This window comes from Mus musculus, chromosome 1 (assembly GCF_000001635.26).
Source record: "Mus musculus strain C57BL/6J chromosome 1, GRCm38.p6 C57BL/6J".
In the NCBI taxonomy this organism is placed as follows: Eukaryota; Metazoa; Chordata; class Mammalia; order Rodentia; family Muridae; genus Mus; species Mus musculus.
The window spans coordinates 73,979,640-74,003,278 of NC_000067.6; the positions used below are offsets into that span (position 1 = coordinate 73,979,640).

The 23,639-nt window shown below is 51.0% G+C and overlaps 1 protein-coding gene across 32 annotated transcripts in view; it reads right to left on the reverse strand.

Moving 5' to 3' along the window:
* The window catches only part of Tns1 (tensin 1), a 214,317-nt gene that overhangs the window by 69,408 nt on the left and 121,270 nt on the right, over positions 1 to 23,639 (reverse strand). For 30 of the 32 annotated variants that reach the window (NM_001289895.2, NM_027884.4, XM_030252982.1 and 27 more), the window contains 13 exons: positions 22,648 to 22,698; positions 17,410 to 17,465; positions 15,562 to 15,742; positions 13,524 to 13,574; positions 12,461 to 12,583; positions 12,036 to 12,100; positions 10,672 to 10,755; positions 6,624 to 6,736; positions 6,236 to 6,296; positions 6,064 to 6,139; positions 5,380 to 5,509; positions 2,594 to 2,659; positions 1,275 to 1,391 (listed from right to left, as the gene is read on the reverse strand). In NM_001289895.2, the coding sequence (NP_001276824.1) occupies positions 1,275 to 1,391; positions 2,594 to 2,659; positions 5,380 to 5,509; positions 6,064 to 6,139; positions 6,236 to 6,296; positions 6,624 to 6,736; positions 10,672 to 10,755; positions 12,036 to 12,100; positions 12,461 to 12,583; positions 13,524 to 13,574; positions 15,562 to 15,742; positions 17,410 to 17,465; positions 22,648 to 22,698 (1,174 nt within the window). Of the gene's footprint in view, positions 1 to 1,274; positions 1,392 to 2,593; positions 2,660 to 5,379; positions 5,510 to 6,063; positions 6,140 to 6,235; positions 6,297 to 6,623; positions 6,737 to 10,671; positions 10,756 to 12,035; positions 12,101 to 12,460; positions 12,584 to 13,523; positions 13,575 to 15,561; positions 15,743 to 17,409; positions 17,466 to 18,605; positions 18,869 to 21,808; positions 22,207 to 22,647; positions 22,699 to 23,639 lie in introns of those variants that run through there. The other 2 variants (XM_006495881.3, XM_006495882.3) reach the window with 2 other exon arrangements.

The following is a 23,639-nucleotide window of genomic DNA, read 5'->3' on the forward strand; positions in this document are numbered from 1 at the left end:
CTGAATCCACCTGCTACCCCAGGTTTCCCTGTCATACCCTGGCCCTCTGTTCTTCTTTCCCTCAGGCTCACCCCATCCATTCCTTCTGGTCCTTAATTATTCTACCTTTGATTCTCTTGGCACTTCAGAGCTCATGAAATATTTTTAAACATTTATCACTGCATTGCATCTGCACCAGGGAGATGGTGAGGCATTAAAAATGCCTTCAAATTGCCAAGTGTTCTTGTTAAAAATGCAAACTTCCCCAAAATGAGAAATGATGAGACTGGCAGCAGCCTCCAAAACAATTGATTCCATCCTCAATTCTACCCCAGGCCCAGGCCACTCCGCCACTCAGAAGATGGGAACTGGGGGCGCGGGGTGGGCCATCTCCCATCTTCAGTGGGAGATGAAGGCCCCTTGAGAGAATACAAGGGCAAACCACCAAACCTGTGGTGTTGCACATATATCCCCTCTCATGGAACCCCTGAATTCTAATCTTCCTTCCCTCCTCCAGCCTCTCTGATAGCTACTGATGTCTGTAGCATGGCTTTCTGAGTAGAGCAGTATAGGAGGCTGCCTGGACGAGGGTGACAGGGGACATCAACACAGAGGTAGACAAGTGAGAGCCCCAGGCTACGTTTTTCCTCCCCAGTTCAACTCCATCAACAAAGGAAGCTTTGGTGGGGGAAGGGGGTTGGCACTGGTATCCTTAAGAAGGCACAGCCTGGGTCTGAGGAGGAAGTCCTAATCTTGCCTTTCAGAAGATCTCAGTTGCCCCAACAGATACAGGGGACCCTCTGACGTTCTGCCATCTTGTAGATGAATCAGAAAGCAAACCTAGGGCCAGAGCCAAGGGGCCATCGCAAGGTCACTTAGCTTCATGTGCTGTCTAGCAAACTCTTTTCAGAGTCTCCACCCCTCATCCCTCCAAACAAACAAACGGACTGCCACAGACTATGGAATACGTTGGTGTTGCAGCCATGTATCCACTCTATGGCTTTTTTTTTTTTTTTTTTTACATCTTGGAACCCCACACTGAGTTCTCAGATACTTTTGCTGGATCTCCATGCAAGTTCTTAGACCCCAAATACTGCTTCTACACATCCATGCTCTGACCTCTAGGAACACAGAGAGTGGCCTGGAGTTACCCGAAGGGCAGGTTCCAAAGAGACGGAACAAAGACTGACAGCTGCACTTAAAGCCACCTCCTCTATGGATACTCCAGAGAACCAAGGTTACACAGGCCAGGGCTGGCCAGTTCATCGAGAGCCTGGCAACAAAGGGTCACCTACCTTCCATGCCATCCTCACGATGCCCACTGAAGTTGTCATAGGAGTCCCAGCGGATGAGGGGGTCAGAAGTGTTATAGTCTACAGATACGCTGGGCCCATTCTCCAGGTGTTCCATGCCTATGGGGAACCAGCAGGAAACAGGAAGAGATTAGCACGTAGTAAAACAAAAGACTAGAGCTCTCCAATGGGTCATCTCTGAGGTACCCACTTGTTTTCTTGTTTTCTAAGGTGGGACAATGACTTGGGTTGCCTGCAGACCCTGGACATCCCAGACTAGGTCATAAGGGTAAATCAGGACAAGGTACCGAAAAGGGAGACCACACACACCACACACATACACACACACACCACAGACACACACACACACACACACACACACACACACACACACATACACACACACATACACACACACACACATACACACACACACACATACACATATATACACACACATATACACACAGACCACACACACATACACATACACACACACAGACACACAGACACACACACACACACACACACACACACACACACGAGAAAGTAAGCACCCACCCATGTACTGTCCTGGGGCAGGAGCAAGGGTCTACCCTGGAGACTGGAGAAGGGAGAAAGGGCAGGCTTATCCTGAACCACCCATAGGTGGGGACAGCAGGGAAATTACAACTGTGACTTTGAAAAGACACAGACTGGAAAGGTCATCCCAGGCCTGCCCCTGTCCCCTACTTTAGACACGCATCTGTAAAAACAGGCCAGTTCTCTTTTACATCCTCAGAGTCAGCACAGAAGCTAGTCAGGCCATTCAAGGTAGCCTATTTTCCTTGCTTGGCAGTCCCTTCTTTAGTCTACCCAGAGTCCCTTTGCCTGTAACCTAACTTCATCTCCTCCCATTCTGTTCTCAAATAAGATGAAGAGCAATTGGACTCTGTTTTTAGAGTCTAGAAGAAGAAAGCCTGTTTATTATTAAACTGGCCTTCAGGTTGAGCCACTTCAGTCCATAAATACCCACAATCCACCCAGCACCCTTGAATGTTCTCTGGAGGTGTCTTCCATCTGCCAAGGCCCTCAGTTTCTGACTATAACAAGATGGTGACCTGAAGGGACCAGAACAGTTTAGTCACCTTGGCGCCTCACTGTCTGCATTTATTCTTGTTATATAGAAAGTAAGGCGCTGGGTCAGGTGTAGCTGGGATCTTTACCTTGGCCTGCTCTAAATCACAAGGAACATCATGTTTACAGAGGGACCGTGTGCGAATGCTGAGAGTGATACAGGGACAGGTGAAGGTGCAGGGGAGGAATGGCAACTTGGTCTATACCTTGAATTTTCTCTGGTCCATAGGAAAAGACAAACTCCACTTTGCCATAGTCAGGAAATCGATCATCTGAAAGAAAAGGAAAAGAGAAAATGGGCCACAGACTCCCAAAGAGTCGGTCATACATGCATACATGGTTAATAATACAATAACATGTCTACATTTGCCTTTTTCACAGAGGAAACTGTACATGCAAAGTGAAAAAAATATTTTGAGATAGCCTCTCATGTAGCCCAGGCTAGCCCCAAACTCATTATGTAGTAAAGGATTGACTTCAACCTCCTGCCCTCCTTCTGCCTCCATCCCTTGAGTATTGAAATTATGGAGATCAGACTTGGGGCTTCCCTCAGACACTATGCTGGCTAGTTTTATGTCAACTTGACACAAGCTAGAGTCACTGGAGAAGAGAAAGCTTCAACTGAGAAAATACCTCCATAAGACTGAGCTGTAAGTAAGCCAGGAGGGAATTTTCTTAATTAGTGATTGATGGAGGAGAGCCCAGTCCATTGTGGGTGGTGCCATCTCTGGGCTGGTGGTCCTGGGTTTTATGAAAAGGCAGGGTGAGTGAGCCATGAGGAACAAGCCAGTAAGCAGCACCCTCTATGGCCTCTGCACCATCTCCTGCCACCAGGTTCTTGCCCTGCTTGAGTTCCTGTCTTGACTTTCTTTGATGATGAACTGTGATGGGAAAGCATAAACTGAACAAACCCTTTCCTCCCCAGCTTGCTTCCAGCTCTGTGGTGGTTTGAATATTCCTGGCCCAGAGAGTGGCACTACTAGGAGGTGTGGTGTTGTTGGAGGAAGAGTGTCACTTTGCGGGTGAACTTGGAGACCTTCCTCCTAGATGCCTAGAAGATAGTCTCCTGGAGGCCTTCCGATCAAGATGTAGACTCTCAGCTCCTCCAACGACATGCCTGCCTGGATGCTGCCATGTTCCTGCCTTGCTGATAATGTACTGACCATCTAAATCTGTAAGCCAGCCCCAATTAAATGTTCTCTGTAAGAGTTGCCTGGGTTATGGAGTCTGTTCACAACAATAGAAACCTTAACTAAGGCAAGCCCCAAGTTGGTCATGGTGTTTTATCACGTTAATAGTAACCCTAACTAGGACAGATATTGGCAAGGCTTCCATTTGTGGGTCTGTTGATTCTCAATGGTTCACCAGACTAGCACCATGCAAGAGGAAACTGGAAACACCCACCCCCATATCATTCTCTCTGTCTCTCCTCAACCTCCTTTTGATTTTGTCAGCTCCACCTTCCTCTCCCCGTCAAGACTGATTATAATCTGTCCTGAAATTCACGAGGCCTCCCGTGTCAGTCCTCCTGGCTTGGATGCAAAGAGTTCTCACAGAACAACCTTTTTACCACATGTCAGAGTATACAGGAGGGCCACCCCTCCTCTGAACTGGCTCCTCCATGCACTCTGCCTGGTCCTCAGCTGGCTTAGATGACCAACCACTCCTTGTAGGAAGAGATTCCAACAAAGATCACATCTATTCTGTGGGACATCATCATGCTATGCATATGTTTATATCTATGAACGCCAGTTCACTCTTGTTTGTGTCTTGAGAAACCATGGACTCTCAAGGGTGGGGTTTAACTGTTTTCTCTTTGTATCTCCAGGATCTAGAACATGTCTACCATGTTTTAACATACAAATGATGCTTGGCGGATGGGTGGCTAGGTGAGTGAGTATGCTAATGGGTGGATGGTGAATGTATGTGTGGACAATGTATGCATGCATTAGCAGGTGAGTGTGTGGATGGATGGATGGATGGATGGATGGGTAGATGATGGATGGATGATAGATGGATGGATAGATGAATGACAGACAGATGGATGAGTAGGCAGACAAACCAATGTGTAGATAACAGAACTAATATGCAAGTGGATGGATGAAAGGTGGATGGATGAATGGTGTGTTAATAGGTAAATAAAGGAATGACTCTGCAAGTGGATGCAAGCATGAATCTGTGTGTGTGCGTCTGTCTGTCTGTCTGTGTGAGTGTGTGTCTGTCTGTCTGTGTGAGTGTGTTCTGTCTGTCTGTCTGTGTGAGTGTGTTCTGTCTGTCTGTCTGTGTGAGTGTGTGTCTGTCTGTCTGTGTGAGTGTGTTCTGTCTGTCTGTCTGTCTGTGTGAGTGTGTGTGTGTCGGTCTGTGTGTGTATGTCTGTGTGTATCTGTCTGTGTGTGTCTGTGTGTGTGTATTCCAGACCTGAAGTTGATTTAGACAGAGCCTTAAGTGGGTAGAAGACTCTAGCCTCCCCTAACCAAATTTCTTCCTCCTTATTGCCACCATCCCTACGTACATGCACCCCTCTGTGGGATCCTTGTTTCCGGCCTCAGCTGGCCCCACAAGACATTTTCGAGTTATCACGACAGAAACTACATCATGTTTCTCTTTGATTCCAGCACTTAATACTGATCCCGATATTAAGACACCTGGGAATGCTAGAAAACTGACTCCTGGTGGTCACAGGGGACAAGGCAGATAGAAAAAGAAAGAATGGAGCAAGCAGTAGAGAAAGGTGGGAGGCACAAACATCCCAGAGGTCCTGAGGTGCAGGGAACCAGAAAGGAACTGAGCTTGGTCTCGTTCCTAGGCCACCCCAACCTAAGTCCTGACCGGTCCCATTCTCCTTCAGTCCCCTCACACTGTCACCCCTGAGACTGGACAGACCACATGGTTCAGAGAAGATGGTTCCTGCATCTGCGACACCATCTCACACTGGGCTCCTCTCCTGCTACAAGAAGAGGCAACCCCATCCTGCCCCTGTCAGGGAGCCCACCTTTGAAGGCCTCATCCAGATCTTCCTTCCCAAAAACAACCCCCAAGTCATGGATGGCACAGGTGTGGAACTGCACTCGGAAGATGACGTCTCGAGCCGGGCTCCGGAATTTCTTATGATAACACTTCAGCTGGATGAGAAGTGGACAAAGGGGGGAAAGTCAAGTCTCAGAGAGCTTCTTAACTGGCTTCATCAGCTGAGTCCCAAATCTCACCCCAAACCCACGAGAGAGAGATCAGAAATACCAAAAAAGACCTCAGAGCTCTTTGGGAGACTTCTAGAACAGAAGAGAAGGGGAACAGTCTGGCGTTGTGGGGACTAATGCACTCCCAGCTGTTCCCGAATAGAGGTGGGCATTCAAAAAGGCAATGTGTCTTAAACTATGGCAAGCAGGATTGGCATTAGGACTGGGAGTGTCTTTGTCACTAGTCTAGAGCTAGAAGGTCACAGTTCACACTGAGTGGCAGTTCCCTGAAGATGTCCCAGAGCAAAAGATGAAACTAGGAAAAGAATATTCTCTCCAAGGGAAGAAGTTGGATCATGATGATGTGTGTCTGGGAGGGATACAGGAACCCACAGTTCTAAACTCAAGCTTACAGGGGAATAGTCGCATGTCCCATGTCCCCAGGGTAGGTCAGGAACAGGACAAGAGAAGGGATACTTGAGAAGGAGGGTAGAGCTCACCAAGATGTCTCCCTTCAAGAGCAGCCCTGGTTCAATGGTGATACAGATGCTGGCCTGGCTGTCTCCAGGGATGTTGCTGAGGGAGAGAGGTGACGAGGGAGCTCTGCTGAGGAAACAGCCTCAGCTCTCCCTTCCTCCTGACCCACCCCATCCTCCTTCACAGACCACTTACTAAATGCCAGATGTGTACACAGGTTGCATGGCTTGGTAGATGCGGAGAAAGGGCCGGCACCCTGTCAGAGAGGGGGAGGGGAGTGTGAGGTTAGAACCAGAAATGGTTGGAGGGAGGAGGGACAAAGGGAAAGGCAAAGAGGGAAAAAAGAAAGAGAAAAAGAAGGAAACACGAACATAAAGGAAGCCTAACTTCCCTTCTCAGTCATTTTAAATAGGCAAAACATCGACTCCTCCAGTGTCTTCTGCCACCAGGCATGACCAGGAGTCAACCTGACATTGCAGAGTAGGGTTGAGCTCTTCTGAGAGCCCCACACAAGCCCAGATGATACCACAGCTTACCACCCAAGAAGGAAATAGAGGCTGAAGGGAAGGGATGGGGCAGGTACCTCCTTTAGACTCAAAGTTGGGGATGCCGTGCATGATCACATGATGCAGAAACAAAGGCTTGTTGTTCATTTTGATGGAGCCAGAGAGTAGGCCACTGAAGTAGTGCACATATCTGCGCAGGAATAAGGTGTCATTAGTGAAGGGACTGTGTAGTCCCTTCCAGCCACCCACTCACCCAACCAGCCATCCACCCACCCACCAGCCTTTCCACACATCCATCCACCTACCTATCCACTCACCCACTCATCCACCCATCCTCCACCCACCCATCCACTCATCCACCCACTCACATATCCACTCACCCAGTCACCCACCCATCCTCCCCATCCATCCATCCATCCATCCATCCATCCATCCACCCACATATTTATCTACCCCTCTATACATTCATTATTTATCCATTCTTTCTTTAAGAACACCACCGTAGGCTACCATCTACCCCCATACACATGACACATGCACCCACCCAGGCCACATGATAGTTAAGTTTTTCCAGCCAGGGCATGCCTCCAAACTTGCTGAGCCCCAGGATGAAAATGAAAAAAAAAAAAAAAAAATCTGCAAATTTCAGAGCCTGGAACTCACTTGGCGTTCTCTAGCACCCTCTCGTGGTGAACATGAGTATCTCTCTCACGTCTCATTTCTAGCCCAAGCATCAAGTAAACACCCCTAACAACTTACTGAGGCAAACCTTACTTATGACTATTCTCATAGACCCTAATATATTCTCAATCTCTCTCTCTCTCTCTCTCTCTCTCTCTCTCTCTCTCTCTCTCTCTCTCTCTCTCTCTCTCTCTCTCTCTCCCTCCCTCTCTCTCTCTCTCTCTCTCTCTCTCTCTCTCACACACACACACACACACACACAGAGGAAACAGTAAAAGTTTGATAACTACAGTACTTATTTTATTTCTTCCTAAACGTATGGAATTTTGTATATTAACTTCTTGACTTGGGATCTGAGATAATTAACTTCCAATAAGTATCCTAACTCTAAGCTGGTTTGTAGTTGGGTTTTCGTTTCTTTAGCGATTTTATTTATGCTGTGTGTGTGTGTGTGTGTGTGTGTGTGTGTGTGTGTGTGTGTGTGTGTTGCTAGAGATTAGACCTGGGGTCTCCTGCATGCTAAGCAGTCAACAGACTGAGCCACATAGGCAGCTCCAGAAACCTCCCAGTTCTTCTAATAAAAATCTTGCTGCCGGAACAGAAGGGGACTGAGCCATCTCGTTTCTTTCTAGCAGAGACAGAAAGCCAGGTCCAGAAAGAGTTGTGACACACATCAAGATCACATAAATCAGGGAATGGGAGAGGGAAGGAAAGAAGGAAAGTCTAGACTTTGAAGCATCTCCAAACCACAGGTCAGTCCTCTGGTGCTGGCTGGTTGACATTTCCTCCTTTTCTGATTCTCTAGAGAGCCAGGTTGAACCAGATAAACCAATCAAATGCAGCCTGGGACTCTATAATAGCCAATAGCTCCACAGGAGGGTAAGACTCTAATTATGACACCAGAAGACCTCTCCCCACCCCCATCTCTTGGCCCCTAGGCCCTCCTCCAGTCCCCAGTCCCTGAGCCTGGGTGGGGCCATCTCAGTCTCCCCTAGCAAGATAATCTGATGGGCACTGCCAGCTCCTATTCAGGGCCCTGTCCAGTCCTCCCCCCCCCCCCCCCCCCCCGCCCGTTACTCAAACCGGAAACCTGGAATGGCAGGTTTCCATCAGATCTCCTGACCAGGCCAACAGGATGTGTCTGTGTTCTGGGGACAATGAGTCCCGAGGGCGGGTGACAATGAGTGAGTGACCCACAGGCAGAGCCCCTCCCGCTCACTCCTTGCTTTCCCTGTCCAACTACCGGGTTCCCTGTGAGCACCACTGACAAGGGAACAGAGGGAAAGTGGCGGGGAATGTTCCGGAAGCCAACAGCTGCACTTTCTCATGTGTGTAGAGAAGGTGGCCTGCCCCCAACACAGGCACTGGCCCATGGGATCTGTTGGCAGACACGAATAACGCACACAGTCAAATTCACGTGACAACTGCATTGCACGCAGGCATGTGAGGAGGATTGGACCTCTTCTCTTTCTCATTAGGGGAAGCTTGGTCTCTGCTGCTCGGCATCACAGCGACTGTTCAGCCCACCGTCTCCAAGTCTCAGGGAGACACAGGGATGCTCCACATTCTTATTCATAAGTAGACTGTAACCTTCAGAACCAAAGGTGACTGAGACCAAGCTGTCGTGTGCACATGACAGACCCCCGGGAGCTGGTGCGTGGTATCCGACCTGCACTGAAGGCTCCTAGGAGGCCAGTAGTCAGTGAGGATGTGCTGGGCTCCTGGGTACCTGGCAAGTACTTGTGCACTTGTACTTGGGCTTCCAACTACAATGGCAACAGTCCTCAGGACTGACTGCAGCTCCTATCCAGATAAGCAAGATGAGGGCATGGATGTGTATTGGGGATCCTCAAGTATAAAGAGGCAGAAAAGGCCCTTGGAATCTGCAGCTAAGTCCTTAGGGGCTCCAGAAGCCATGGGAGCCTTTAGCCTCCAGCCTTCCTGCCTGCTCTGCCCAGCCCCCCTACTCTTGGTCAGGTCTCCCCACTTCCACCCTGCCCATTCAGACCTTACCCCTGGCATGCGTTACTCTGACCCAGCCCCATTGGCTGCCCGTCACTCTAGCAGTAGTGGTTTGAATTTTCTTCAAAACCACCTATTGGCCTCTGCAGCAACTATCTGTTTGTAAGCAAGCACTTGCCCACACACATCCTTGTGTGAAAGATTTAGTGCCTTGTCCTTGGTGTGAGAATGGGGTTGAGCCAGCACAGGTAGTTAGCAGGCCCACCACACACAGCCATACCAGAATTCCTACTTTCTAGGTTTCCAGTCTAGGCTTGGGCTTGCTATGACTGCAGCCTCCCCGGGATTGGTTTACCCTTGATGCTGCTCATGGCCCCTGTGGGTCAGACATCACTGAATGTCACAGGTATCATCCATGGGCAGATCCCTGCAAGGTAGCAGGTGGCATTGCCAGACCCTGACTCCCAGCATCCTAGCTCTTGCCCACATTCCAGCTCAGCCACCACTCACTGCGACCCCTGGCCCTGGCTCTACCCTGACCTCAAGTGTCTCATCCGTAAAAGAAGGGTCCCCTGGATATCATCAGTGGCCCAGGTAGGGCTTCAAAGTCATCTCCACCAGAGATTCCAGGCTGTCTCCATAAAAAACAGCCAGTTCTGTCCATCACCCTCCATGCCAGAGCACTCCCCAGAGTGGGTCTTCTCTTTCTTCCCTTCTTTCTCTCCTTTTTCTCTTTCTCCTTCTCTATTCCATTTCTCTTGTCTTCTCTCTCTCTCTCTCTACTCTGCCCTCTCTCCCTATCCCTCTGTTTCTGCCTCTCTGTATTCTCCCCCAACCTCTGTCCTTCTTCATCTCCAACTCTCCCCCCTCTCCCTTTGGCTTTTTTTTTTTTCACTTGTTTAATGCCTATACTCTAAAAAGAACCACAGCTCCCTCAGGGAAAGGAAGGGACTCTGCTCTGTCAGCCTGGATGTCCCAGTACCCACAGCTACAGCAGAGTTCCTCAACTGTGGCAATGAATGACTCCATCTGGTCCTGCTTCCGTCTGGGCTATTACTATGACACTCCAGTAAGAATGTGTGGCTGGGGCCCTTAGCAAAACATTATAAATTCTCCCGAGAGAAGGTGTCTCTTATAGAGCTACCTATGATCTCCCAGGACAGGCATTAGGGACATCAATGTATGTGTACTCATCCACAGGCTGGAATGACCCTGCCACCAGGGCCAACCAAGAACAGCATGTGTCTTCCTTACATGGGGGCTTGCTCCCCTACAGTCATGCCATAACAGCATGTTTTCTGCTAGAGGCTGCCGAAGCCAACTGACACCCCAACCTATGGGCACCACCATACCTGTGTCACTGCAGGCTAAATGCCCATGCTTGACACACCCTCAATTAAGTAGCTGTCTACCCCCTGAGAGTGAACAAGGCACAGTATCCACCACAGGAAAGCACAGGTTGGGCTGGTCCCAGGCACCCACCTCCTCTGGGATGGCTGGCCAATGGGCACGATCTTGTCCTCATAGAATCTCTTCATTGCAAACCGGTCCAGAGCCTGGTCAGCACTGTGGGGAGACACAAGACAGTCAAAGAAGCCCACTCCTACACTCACGGGCCTCTTGTCCCCTTCCTCAGAGCCCCACCCCCCCAGGCTTGTACAGCCCCTCAACCAAATCTGGTCACTGTGGAAGGTCATACCCCTCCTCAAAACATGCTACACTGAGAAGCCTTCAGGAAGAGCATGCTCAAGCATCTTCAATCTGTGTGGCACAGGACTCAGCCAGGGATTCTACAACCTGGCGGCCTGGGCACCTATCTCTAGACTGCTACTAATCGGCTCCGGGGACGTAATCCTTTCCATCAAACCTCATCCCTTGCATCAAACGAGGCTTAAAGGAGATTGGATGAGGTGATAGCCATAAGGGCTTGCCAGCCATGGGTGTATACATGTCCACTCAGCAGACACAAGGACCACTGAAACCCTCTACACAGCATACAGAGATAATTCTGGTATTCCAACAACTTTCAGTCCTGTTTAGAGTAAATGCAAAGTCCTTGTTAAGGCCACCAAAGCCATTGTTCTCTGTTACCTGACTGTCCCCAAGCCTTCTCCGACTCTATGGTCACCAGACCCTTTTATTCCACCCACAGCTCCTCTCTAAGACCTACAGAAATTCTTTATGCCTTTAGAGTCACAGGTCCCCCGGCCACATGCCCGAGTCACTTCTGGTCTGTTTGCATAGCCACAACCATGGATGCTGCTGAGAGACTTGATTGGTATTTGAAGTCCTCCAGGGCAGGCCCTGGGCTGTAACCTCTACATTCTTTCAAGCGCCATTATAACATGGTCCTGGACACAGCAGCCTCTGGGTAGCCATGCTAGATGAACAAGCCTTCAGCCTCTGTGCTGAGTGGTGTCAGAATGGAATCTGCATACTGGCTGGTTCCTGTTCTTTCTTCCAAATACCCAAGCCAAAAGACATCCCCGCCGTGGGCTTGAGTAACTTCCAGATTGTCCCCTGAGTCCAATTCTGATGCAGTTATCTCTTTCTGACTCCTTCCTGGATCATCGAGGGGAACAGAAGGCAGCTGAGGGAGAATAAGCCGCTCAAAGCTGTTGTGTGGGTGTCTTCCACACGGGAGGGGATGCTCTTCCTTGTCGCCAGCTGTTTCCATGCTGCCTCAGAGCTGGAGGACACTGTGTCTATCTCTGGGGGCTCCTGCACCTCTCGTCCATCCTGCTCCTCCATCTGAGGGCAGCTCCTTGCCTCAAGGTGGGAGAGGGGTGTCCCCACATCAACGCCCAGAGCACAGAAGCTGGGATAAAAGACAGCTGACCTCTCACCTGGCTGAAATGTTGCTGTAGTGCAGATACGCTGCAATGACAACCCCAATCCTGCCTCGGTTTCCCTGAAAGAGGCAAAAAGCAATCATTGGTCAAAGAGGCTCTGCCGTCAAAAGTCCACCCCAAAGCCTAGGGGCCAAGGGTAAGAGAGAAGGGTGCTGTTCTGCAGAAAGAGGAACATTGGGGAGGGAGGCAGGAGGATGGGAGTCAGAAAAGTCAGTGCACCCTCCACCGCTAGACACATAGGTCACTGCCCTGCCCCCACGTGTTGGCGGTATTCTCTTAGGCAGAAGCTATCATGTTCTGGAATGGAAAACACAAATGGGTGGGTGAGCACAATCACATAATCTGAACACCCGGGCAGGTGTGCACATGCAGTTGTATACACACAGGTACATGCGCACGTGGACAGCCCCTGCTCTGACCTTGTTGTGGAGAACAACGACATTGTGGGGGTCTGCATTGAGCCAGGTGTCCATGGCCTTACAGACACTGCATATCTTCTCCAGGGCCGGTGTGTGCAGGTCAGGCCAGCCGAATTCCAGGACCTGTGATTGAGACACAAGCAAGAAAAGAAAGCCTAGGAATTCCATCAAGCCAGTCAGCACAATATGGGGACAGTCACCAGCAGCCTGGCCTCCGTTCCTGTCCTGCCCACCAGTCCTGCTGACAGGCAAGGCTTAACAAGCAAAGGGCATGACCTGGGACCTAGGCTCAAAGTAGGGTCTTAGGCAAGCAATGTCCCTTTCCCAGAGCTGTTGTCCTCACAGGGGTGTGCCAAGGTTTACAACGTGAGACTGTGATCTCAAAGCTTCCAGAAAGGCCTGAGCCTAGCCCTTCAGCTCCCCTCCAAGGCCAGTTCAAGGCTGACAGGGTGTCAGGAAAGAAAAGGGTCCCCTGATGCTCACAGTCCTTTGGATACACAGACTGCCCATTCCCGGCCCTCTGAGAGAAGTCTAAAGTGTGCAGAAGTGGGGCTTCCCAGTGGCCTTCAGCCCTCAAGGCCTCCTTCAGTCCTCTCTAATTTCACAAAACACTAAATGAAAAGAGCTGCTATTTGGCAGGGTCCACAGAGCATGCCTAAGCCAGATGTCCACTTTCAGACACACGATCTGAGGCCCAGAGCAGTCTGTTGCTTGCTTAACATCCCATAATGACAGGCACCAGAATCCAAAATAGAAGCCAAGGTCCCCTCTCTAAAAACCCACTTAGCAAGCAAAATAAACCCTGGGGACAGGCACATATAGATAAGTCACAACCCCAGGCCCACTCCTAGAAACCCTGTGTATTCCCTCTCCAGGACAGATGAGGTCAGAACCCACTGTGTGAAATTTCAGTTGTTGGTACTACAGTCCATTTTGTCAATCTGAGATGCCCTTGAACTTGGAACTGTCATGGCACTAACATAAGAAGGGACTTGTTCTCTCTCCTGCTAGCCCAGGCTAGTCCAGGCTAGGCCCAGTCTTCCCAGAACAGCCACAGACTCACCTTAGCATGCAGCTTGGTGATGTCAGGCCTCTGTTCAGAGAGGTTGAATAGCTAGAAAGAGACAGAGGGAAAGACCAATAAGAGTGAGGGGGAAGATGTTGCGAGAGGGAGTTTGTCCCAGTTGTCAGGAGCCCACCCACAGGCCCGCCATGAGCTCTTAAACTCCTATACCTTCGTTACTCTCTCCCCTAACGGAAGTTTCCACCACAACACACATATTGGCCAACAGGATCAGCAGTGAGTTCTCAGGAAAGGTGGAGGCTACCACACTCAGCCAGGCCCCCTTGCAATCGAACATCCTGAACTTGGGATGAGAAGGGATGGAGCCCCACCCACTAGTGCTGAGTGATAATGGCCGTCCCTCTCTGGCTTTAGAATAGAATCCCCAAACAAGACTGCTTCTCCATCTTCTACCACGTGGAGTCTACTCATATCCCAAATCCAACCCTGTCTCCCATGTTCTTGACCCCCTAAAGTGCTGTGCAGAATTGCCCGCCTCTATCTCAGGACCACAAGTTTGACAGTCGCTGTCATATACCTGGAGGAGAGCAGACAGACTCTAGAATAGACAGGAGGAAGGGGGCTCTGGCAGAACACAGACATCCTAGAACTCTGCATTCCTGAAGCCAGAGGACTCCAGATACTCCCAGTACTATTAAGTAACACATTTAAATGACATTAACAATGTCACAGAGCTGGCATCACTCCCTCAGCAATGCCCATTTTGCAGATGGGAAAACTAATGGCCAAGATCATACATTCAGCTATCACGGAGGCAGAGTAAGAACCAGGACTTTCTGGTGTTTAAAACCAGGCACTTTACAATGCTCATCACAAATGATGGATGGACTGCTACAGAGGTCTTTAACATGCTCGTCCACTCAGAACTACAGAATCTGGGACCTTCGCAAGTACTTAGGGATCTTGTTAGGAGACACTCTTGGATGCAGGGTGAGCGTAAGATGAACAACCGATGTCCTTATAACCAGAAGGTGGAGGCAGTGAATAGAGCCATGTGGCCACAAGCCAGGGAATGTCGAAGTGCTGGGAGAGGCCAGGAGTGAGAGAGAGAGAAGGAAGGCAGTTTTCTCCAGGATTCAGGGGAACATGGCCTCCCTGACACCCAGATGCCCAGCCTCTAGAACACATTCCTGACATTTTAAGCCAAACAGTGTGTGGCCGTTTGTTCCAGCAACCCCAGCACCCTTGGGCAACCTCCTCAGCCCAGCTCTGTTAAATGTGGCAGGCAACACCCAGGGGTTCAGGGACCGCAGTCCAGCCCCCCCACAGCCCCCACCAAGGGAGTCTATGACTCCCTTGAGAAAGGACCTAAGCCACCTTCCTGCTGTAGAGGAAATCTCTGCCAGCCTCTTCTCTAATATCAGGTAACTCTAGCCAGCTATAGGGCTCCCAAAACTACACATGGCCAAGTCTGCTCCACCAGAAGCAGCTCCACACAAAGACTTCAGCCCCTGCCCCCCTCTCTCTTTCTCTCTCTCTCTTCTCTCTCTGTCTCTCTTCTCTCAGACTCCTCTTCTCTCTCTCTGTCTCTCTCTCTCTCCTCTCTCTGTCTCTCTTCTCTCAGTCTCCTCCTCTCTCTCTCTCTCTCTCTCTCTCTCTCTCTCTCTCTCTCTCTCTCTCTCTCTCTCTCTCTCTCTCTCTCCAGGGCTGTTCTGAAGGTTAAAAGGCTATCAGAGGACCTGGCTTGTGGTGAAGGCACAGCAAAGTGAACCTGAGTCCTTATTCTCTTCTTGTCAGCCCACTGACACATTCACACATTCTCAAAATCACACACGCACTCACACACATGCAATCACAAGTGGTCACACATTTTCACACTCCAACAACACACACCTGGCTCCAGATGCTACACTCAACTGCACACGCTCTCCCGAGAATCGGCTCTCTCTAAGACAGAGTGAAACCCTGGGCCTTGCAGGATGCCCAGGGTAGAGAAGGGAAGGGTGCTGGCATGGGGAGTGGGCAGAAACTCTCGGTGTACAGGAAGTGAGCAAGAGGAAGGGTGAGGCCCACCCACCAGGTAGTTGCCCCCATGCTTGGACTTCAACATCTGAGCCACTTCACGGAGGTTGCTGCGGAAGTTCTCCTCATTGGCTGTGCTAGGGAAGGACACGGCGATGATGCGTTCGGTGACATACACCAGGTCCAGCTCACAACTGTCTTCCATGGCTCGGCTCACACTCGTGTTTCTAGAGAGACTGAGTAGAGGATGGGCCCAGGTCAGAATCCAAGGATCCGGCCCCATCTCTAATGCCCAGTCAGGCAGGCAGAAGTTTCTTAAAGGATCCTGATGGGGAAAAATGGCGCTCCCCAGGGACCCTGGAGCAGAGCCCTGGCCACCTCCATGCACTCAAACTGAGAAGACAGGAGGCCTCCCTGGGGAAGGGGCAGCTCAGGTGATACGCTCACATGGCTGGAACTGAGCCAGAGCCCAGGCACATTCCAGCCTCTTAGGGCAGGCTGACCCCTGTACTCTGTCCCCAGATCTCCCTGCAGAGATCATTCTTGGCCCAGGACTCCCTCATTTCTAGAGGCCAGAGAAGTAAGAGAGTGTGGGTTGTTTGCTGCAGTAGTAGCCAAGCTTTATATTCCAGGGAGGGGTCCATGTTGCCCGCTGGGACAGCTCTTCCCCATCCTTCTCCTCCCTCCCCATCCAAGCCGTACTCCTCCCATGAGGAGTGGGCAACACTTCTCATTTTGTTAACCTTCGATGTACTATATAGCAGTATGGAGTTGAGGCTGGAGCAGGTTAAAAGTAGCAGATCCTCTGGTGGTGGGGACAAAAAGCCCTGGGACATCAAGGGGCCTAGAAATATCTAGATTCTACCAGGGTTAACGTGGTCCTAGATGTTTGGATGGGTGTAGAGAGAAGGAAGCCAAGGACAACCTTCTCTGTTGAAATGACAGGAGTAGCTGTCCAGTTAAAAGTTGGACTTGAATTCTAACCACTCCTGTCCCTCTTGTATCTCAGCAACAGCTGGGCTACAGCTCTGACTGGTCTACCCAGGGGCCAGACGCCACCTGCACATTTACCCCAAACGTTGATACAAAGTAGCCTGAGTACCCTCCACTCTCCATAGTCCTGGCTCTAAACGTCCTGCACCTCCCTCAGAAAAACTCATAAACCCAGACAATTCCTTTCTAGCCTTTTCCTCTGAGAGTCAGGGGAGGGAGAGGGGCCAAGACAGGCATGAGTCAGAGGTGGCCATGCTGGGGTAGCCACCAACCACTGTCAGGATGGCTTCCAAGAAAGCTACAAAGATACAACAGTGCCACCAGCTGGACATGACTGGCATCACAGCTCTAGGTGTACCAAACTGTGAAAGGGATGGGGTTGGAGGTGGGTGTTTAAAATAACCTTGATCTATAGGAACTGTAGGCAGAAATCATGACTGGAATCCTTACACATTTTGTGAGGCTCAGAGTGAAGGTAAGGGAGAAGGAGGTGGAGTGTGGGCAAAGCCTGGGGTCCTCCTGAGTATTCTTTTCCTGTGTGGAGAATGATCACTCTACAAAGACCTCCCGCCATTAGAGACCTCATCCACAAAGAGACAGAACCAGCATGGGCCTTGATGGTGGCCTCCTGAGGGCCACTTCTGGGCAGTGAATGATCTTGAACAAGTCACTGCAGACACTCAGCAACTCATTTGCCAATACACAGACCTTCAGTGCCATTACAGGGACTAATGAGCTAATGTGGGGAAATAGAGAGTCTACCTCAAGGTCTGGTTTGGATCTCACAATGATGAAGGCCAAGGGCCACCAACTCCAAGCCTCTCACTACAGCTGCACAGCATCAATCTCGGGATCCAGGATGGGACACGAGAATGCCCATTCCCCATCCCTTCTCATGTGCCAAGTATACCTGGTAGGCTGTGATTGTGGTTGTGGCTGTATGCTTGGAGAAACTCTCATGGAGCCCTGGAAAAGAGAAAATGCATGGTATTACAAGAGACGGAGAGCACAGGAAGGGAGAAGCAGAGAGGAAGCTGGGCCATGGCCACCCACAGATCCTCCGTGACCAACGCTCCATCCCTACCACCCTACCACCCCAACACCCAGTCACAAAAACCCAAAGGCCAAAAGTACCTGCTGTGGGCAAGACCCAGACAGATGGAAAGAGGACATCTCTGATCAGACATACAGCCACCTGAGTGGCTCCTCTGTACCAGAAACACACTTACCAACAGTGGCTGGGTTCGCAGAAACCCACCTTGCCCTTCCACCAGGCACCATGATAGTAACCTCAGCTGGAGATCACAGACAGCACCTGCCTGTGCTCTGGGAAAGCTAAGGATAGCTACACTCGAGCCAGCCCTGAACCTGCATCCTCTGTCACTGCTGTCCCTCACTGCCCCTCCTCTAAGGTCACAACACTGAGTCACTGGCTCAATGGAAAGCGTTGAGATGGAGCAGCACATATGTGGTTTATAAAGGGAGTCCAGGGACCCACATCTCTAAGGATCTGTGCCAGCTATCCTAGCTCACCTGCCCCATGTCCAGGATGTCGATGGCATAAAATTCAGCGGACAGACCCACGTTAGTGACCCAAACTTTGCAGAGCAGCAGAGTGACATTAAGACTGTGGCTCTAGGCTCCAGCATCTGGCTGGGTAGCCAAGGGGACACTTAGCCATCCAAAACCTGGTAAAATGTCACCAGCATGTCACAGTGAGACAGGGCAGCCTCAATAGTTTGTACTGGCATACAAAAAAAAAAAAACAACGCAGATGAGCCTCCTCAATCAGTAGCTGGCACTTGATCAATGGCTGCTGTCACGTTAGCTGTCATTTTCTCACTAAGAAGAACTGAAAGAGAAATTCCTGGAAGGGAAGGAACAACCGTCCCTTCTCATAAAAAAAAAAAAAAAAAAAAAAAAAAACTGCTTTCCTCTCCCTCAGCCACCACCATCCACTCTAATGCATGCAGATTGAGCACGCCAGTCCTGAATTCCTGGGCTCCACCAAGCCACCGTTCCTGGCTACCAAATGACAGCATCCCCTTGGAGGCAGCAAGGCTAAAGTACTTGCAAGGACAGAGACATAAGACAGTGGTGACTCACCCTAGGAGTTTGATGATGCAGCAGGACTCAAACTCTGACCTGGACTTGGTCACAGAGCCTAAGTAGAGAGTGTTGGGCTCTGGGGTCCAGCTCCCCATGGAGTACAGAGTCAGGGCCCCTGGCTTCAGGAAGGCTGTCCACCCTGCTACTGCGGGGCTGCTCAGAGCTCAGCAGAACCCACAGTGCAAAGAGGCACTAAACAGGGCTGTCCGGAGGAATGATTCTCAGTCTCTCAGCATTTCTGGCCCTAGGACTCAGGGTTGCATGAGTCAGGCTAGGGCAGGGGAGGCGGGGACCAGGAGTGTTTGGTTTTCAAAACCCTAAACCAAGCTGTTCCAAAACTCCCCACCCCAAGGCACACAGAAAGCCAACACTTCATCTATCCCATTGCAACGGTTTCTGATGAGGAGGCCCTGACTCTCCTCAGGCCCTGGGCCTGGCTCCAAGCCCCAGGGCCACCCTGCTATAAATAGCCCCTGGGGTTTCATCTGCTATGTATCCACAGCCACTCTTGAAGGAAGCCACCACAGCTGCTTCGAACAACTGGAAGCCACAACTTAGCCAAAGCTTATGGTGCCGCCAAGATCAGGGTCAGGCACACGCAAGGAGCGGGGAGGAAGACAATAGGCCAATTGAGCCAGGGCTGGCGAAGGAAGTTGAGAGCCAAGCAGCACTGGGAGCCTCTGAAGGCACAGGGCAAGGGATGCACAAGACCCAGAGACCAGGTTTCCAGCCCAGTTCCCCACCATCCCCTGGCCAAGGTTATAACACTCCACATTCCTCACTCCCGACTGGACGATAAATACTTGGCCCAAACAGAGTCTGGCCCTGCTGCCTCCAGAGGTGTGATAACAAAAGTCCAAACACTCTTTACAGCTGGGGTGGCTGGGACAGAGATGCACAGGGGAAACTGCCCTGGGCAGGGGATAGGGACCAACAGCTGGACTGTCACCCCCTGATGAATCACAGGGCTGGATTGCCCTTGTACCAACAGGGCTTCCTGTTTTCTGCAAGGTTTGGGGACACATGACCTTCGCCAGCAGAAAGCAAGCTTGCACGGGGACTGTGGACTCATCATGAGCTCAGGACATCAGTGAAGGGGCAAACGCACCCCTCCTGTTGACTCCCTACGAGACAGCAGGGTAAATGGAGGCCTGGAGTCAGCTCTGTGCCCCTCTCACGGCGGACATCCTCTCACTGGTCAACCATTCACTGTTTAGCTATGCTCTGGGCACCTGGGAGTAGAAGGAGAGAGGCCCAAGCCTCACCCTCATTCTGAACAGTGAGGATAACCGTCAATCACCCTCATTCTGTATGGCGAAGGTGACTGTCAATCCACCCAGGGAGAGGCACAGCAGCGGAGTCTCTCTCACATGCTCATCCGTAGAACAGGTACAACACAGAGCTCAGAAATCTCTTACCTGCCCCACTTGGAGTCCCTGGGGGAGGTTATTTTTAAAAGGAAAATAAATTCTTGGCCTGCCTGTAATCCCATTCTTTTCCCCTCTAGGGAATCTCAAAACTCGTAACTTCCTACCAACTCCTCCCAAGACAGACCAATAATAGAACTTTTGATCCAACTCCTTGAGCACCAAACAGAAGTCTCCCTTATTCTAATCTCCCAAACAGGTCTCTCCTTTGCAGAAAGGCCTCCATGAAAGAGCATTCCACAGCCTCCCCCAAACAGCGTCTTTCCTCACTGTCAGGATGGTCCCTCTTATATCTAACCCGCATCCTTCCTGCTGTGGGCATCAACTCCTTTTTCCTTGGTTCTCCCTGCAGGCAGGAGCCGACCATAACTCAGGCATTCCTGAGTGGCTCAGGCCTGCAGCCCAGGGCTCCTCTTTGCCACCTTCTGTTCCCCACAGCCTATCCATGCAGCAAGAGCTATATGAACCTCAGGTCTCCAGTGGGCCTTGTTTGCAGCTAGAGGCTGGGAGAAATCTGCCTTCCTTTCAGGTCCACCAGCAAACAAAACACCTCTGGACAGAGAATAAAAAAAAACTATTTCCTGAACCTAGGTCCCCAGAGCCCCAGCTGAGAGGTGGGTCTGCCAGTGAATACCAGGGGTCGAGTGAGGCAGCCAGAGCCCAGCCCTTCATTCCTGCGTCTCCTAGGATTGAGGGCCCCCACACAGGCTCTGCAGCCACACCCCCTTCCTCCCCCACTCCCCCTCCCCCTTCCTGCCCACCGCTTGGATTTTTCCAAAACAAAGTGCGACACAGCTCTCGCCTCTGCAGTGTCCACTGAACACCAACTACATGGGAGGGAGTTGCCTGGATAGGCCAAGCAGGAAACACCTCACAAACAGGCTAGTGCCCTGAGCCACTCTCTCCTTCCCCCTGCCCAGAACACAGCAGAGTCCCAGGCAGCCAGGTGACCATCCCTGCAGTCCTGGGTCACCCCACCTACAGCAGATGTCTGGAAGCCTGACAGTGGGGTTTCCAGTCCTCCATAGCAGCAGACCTTTCTGGAATCTGCTCTCCTGTTTGCCCTTCTTACACTTCTTTAGTGAGACATTTTATCCTCCCTCCTCCCTCCTCCCTCCTCCCTCCTCCCTCCTCCCTCCTCCCTCCAGACAAGGCACCACTCTGACACATGACCACTTGAAGACTCCCTGATCCCACACCAAGTTATTTCACCTAAAACCTAAAACAAGATGCCATCAACCACAGCTAAGTGGCTGCCTCTTTCTTCCATGAGACCAAGGTCAAACATGCCCTTAGGGTCAATAGCTCTTCTAGCCATCTAACCTTACTCCTTCTGGCTTGACTCTAGTTTATGGACTCCATATGGCCCAGTCTAGGGATGCAGGGGTCAGAAGTCCTAGGACATAATATAAACACACCCAGAACATTGACTCAAAGTAATGATTCACAGGCTCCCACTTTATCCCCAGGCCAAGGGTTAAGAGGCCTGGATGACATGAATCTAGAGACAACGGAGGGATATCTCAAGCTCCTGTCTCCTTGTCTATAACATGAAACCACAACATCTGCCATAAACCTTGTCATGAAGCGATACCACCTCCTGGCTCCTAAAAGAAATAATGGCAGGCAGACAGGCTAATATTTACTGAGCACCCATCACAGCTGGGTGTGCCTCAAGCTAGTTCATCCTTTGCAATAACACACACAAAACTAAATTCTCCAAAGCATCATGAAGCTTTGCCTGAGGACCAGTGAACAGGAATCCTCACATACCTCCACAGCGCCTTCCCCCAGCCTAGGAGTCCTTGCGGCCCCTAAGACAGCTCCACTCCTTATTGCTGGGCCTATGGCGGCCCAGGATGGTACAGCAGTGTCGGTGGGCCACCCTCGGGAGCTGCTACAGCTCAGCCCCTCCCTGCGGGGCCCTCCCTACCAGAGGCCAGGCAGCTGTCAGATGATAGGGCCTCGTGCCATCAACAGCTCCCCCTGTGCCAACCGCCAAAACCACTCCCTGTTCCTCTCCAGGCCTGGAGTGGACGGAGGGGCCAGCATGGGGCACAAGACAGAAAAGACCTGAGGAGGGTGAAGGCCCTGTGGGGCCTACCAGGGGTGTGTGGCGACAAGCCACAGCAGAGATCAGGGGCTCCTGCCCCCTGGCCTGAGTTCCTTCCGATTAAGAACAGTGTCCTTTGACTCCCCTTGTAAAACTGAAGACAATATGAGCCAGGACCAGATAACCCCTTTGCCAGGGTCCTGAGTCAGAAGCAGAAAAAAAAAAAAAAAAAAAAAAAAAACACAGCAGTCACCATTTCCAGAGACAGTGTCTCCAGGATCTAGGGTCATCTCAAGAGCTCAGGGCCCCTTCACCTCAGCCCTGCTTTCCACCCTTTCCAAGTCTGCCCTCCACCAGGCCTGGCTCTCAGATCTGCCCCTCTGCTCCTTCTCACCCAGGACTGTCATGGCATAGTGCGGAAGAAGACCAGAGTCGGAACCCAGCAAGTGACTTTGGGAGCCTTCCCTTTCCCCAGCACTATGGGAGGCATATCCACAAGGCAGGTCTCAGGGCACCTCCCTGTCTCATTCTCCCTTGGCCCCGAGCCCCTCATACTCACGCCCTCCTCCAGGTTTTTCGGAGAACTTCCAACCCGGCAGTCTCCTTCCCCCTGTAGGCAGAGGAGAGAGTGTCAGGGAGAGGCAAGATGAACAGTAGAAGGTTCCAGAATTTCTACCTGCTGGGGGTCAGGACAGATGGCAAAAGAGTAGCAGAAGGTTGGGGAAGGGGTGCTGTGTTACTGGAATGCCTGTCTGTCTACTCACTAGGACCATCAGAGAGACAGACATAAACCCTCTCCTTTGGCCCACCCCTGGGGGACACATCCATTTTGAAAGTGAGAAGCTGAGGGTCAGATAGGCTCTCCTTTACCTGAAGTCTCACAGGGAGGGCCTTTGCCTCCAGCCCATGGTTTCAAGATGCCTGTTCCCATCAGATACCTCTTCCAGCCTCAGTTTCCCCACCATAGAGTGCCCCCCACCCCAATTCTTCTTATCTTCTTCCTCCAGCCTAGAGAAAACTCTCTCCGCTCATGTAGTCCGAAAGACTGATGGGAAGTCTACCTGGCTTCCTCAGATTCTGCTTTTCCTTGACCCTGTGTGTCTGTCTGTGTGTCTGTCTGTCTGTGTGTCTGTCTGTCTGTCTGTCTGTGTCTGTGTGTGTCTGTGTGTGCAGACACACAGGCAAGTGGGTCACTTTTGCAAACCTGTATCCCTAAAGCAGACAGGCTCTGCCCCTTCCTACCCTCTCATGCAAATTTGACATTTGAGACAGGGTTTCTCACTAACCTGGAGCTTGTCAATCAAAGGAGACTAACTAGCAAGACCCAAGGGTCCACCTGTCTCCACCCTCCAGCACTGCAGTTACAAGCATGCACCACCTCACTGGGCTGCTTTTTCCCAGGTGGTTTCTGGGGACTGGGCGCACATGACCATGTTTGCACAGGCACTCCCATGACTGAGGGTTACCCCAGTCCTACTTTTTAAATTTTTTTTAAAAAAAGAAGTCTCAATACATAGCCCAATCTGATCTAAAACTGAGGTAATCCTCCTG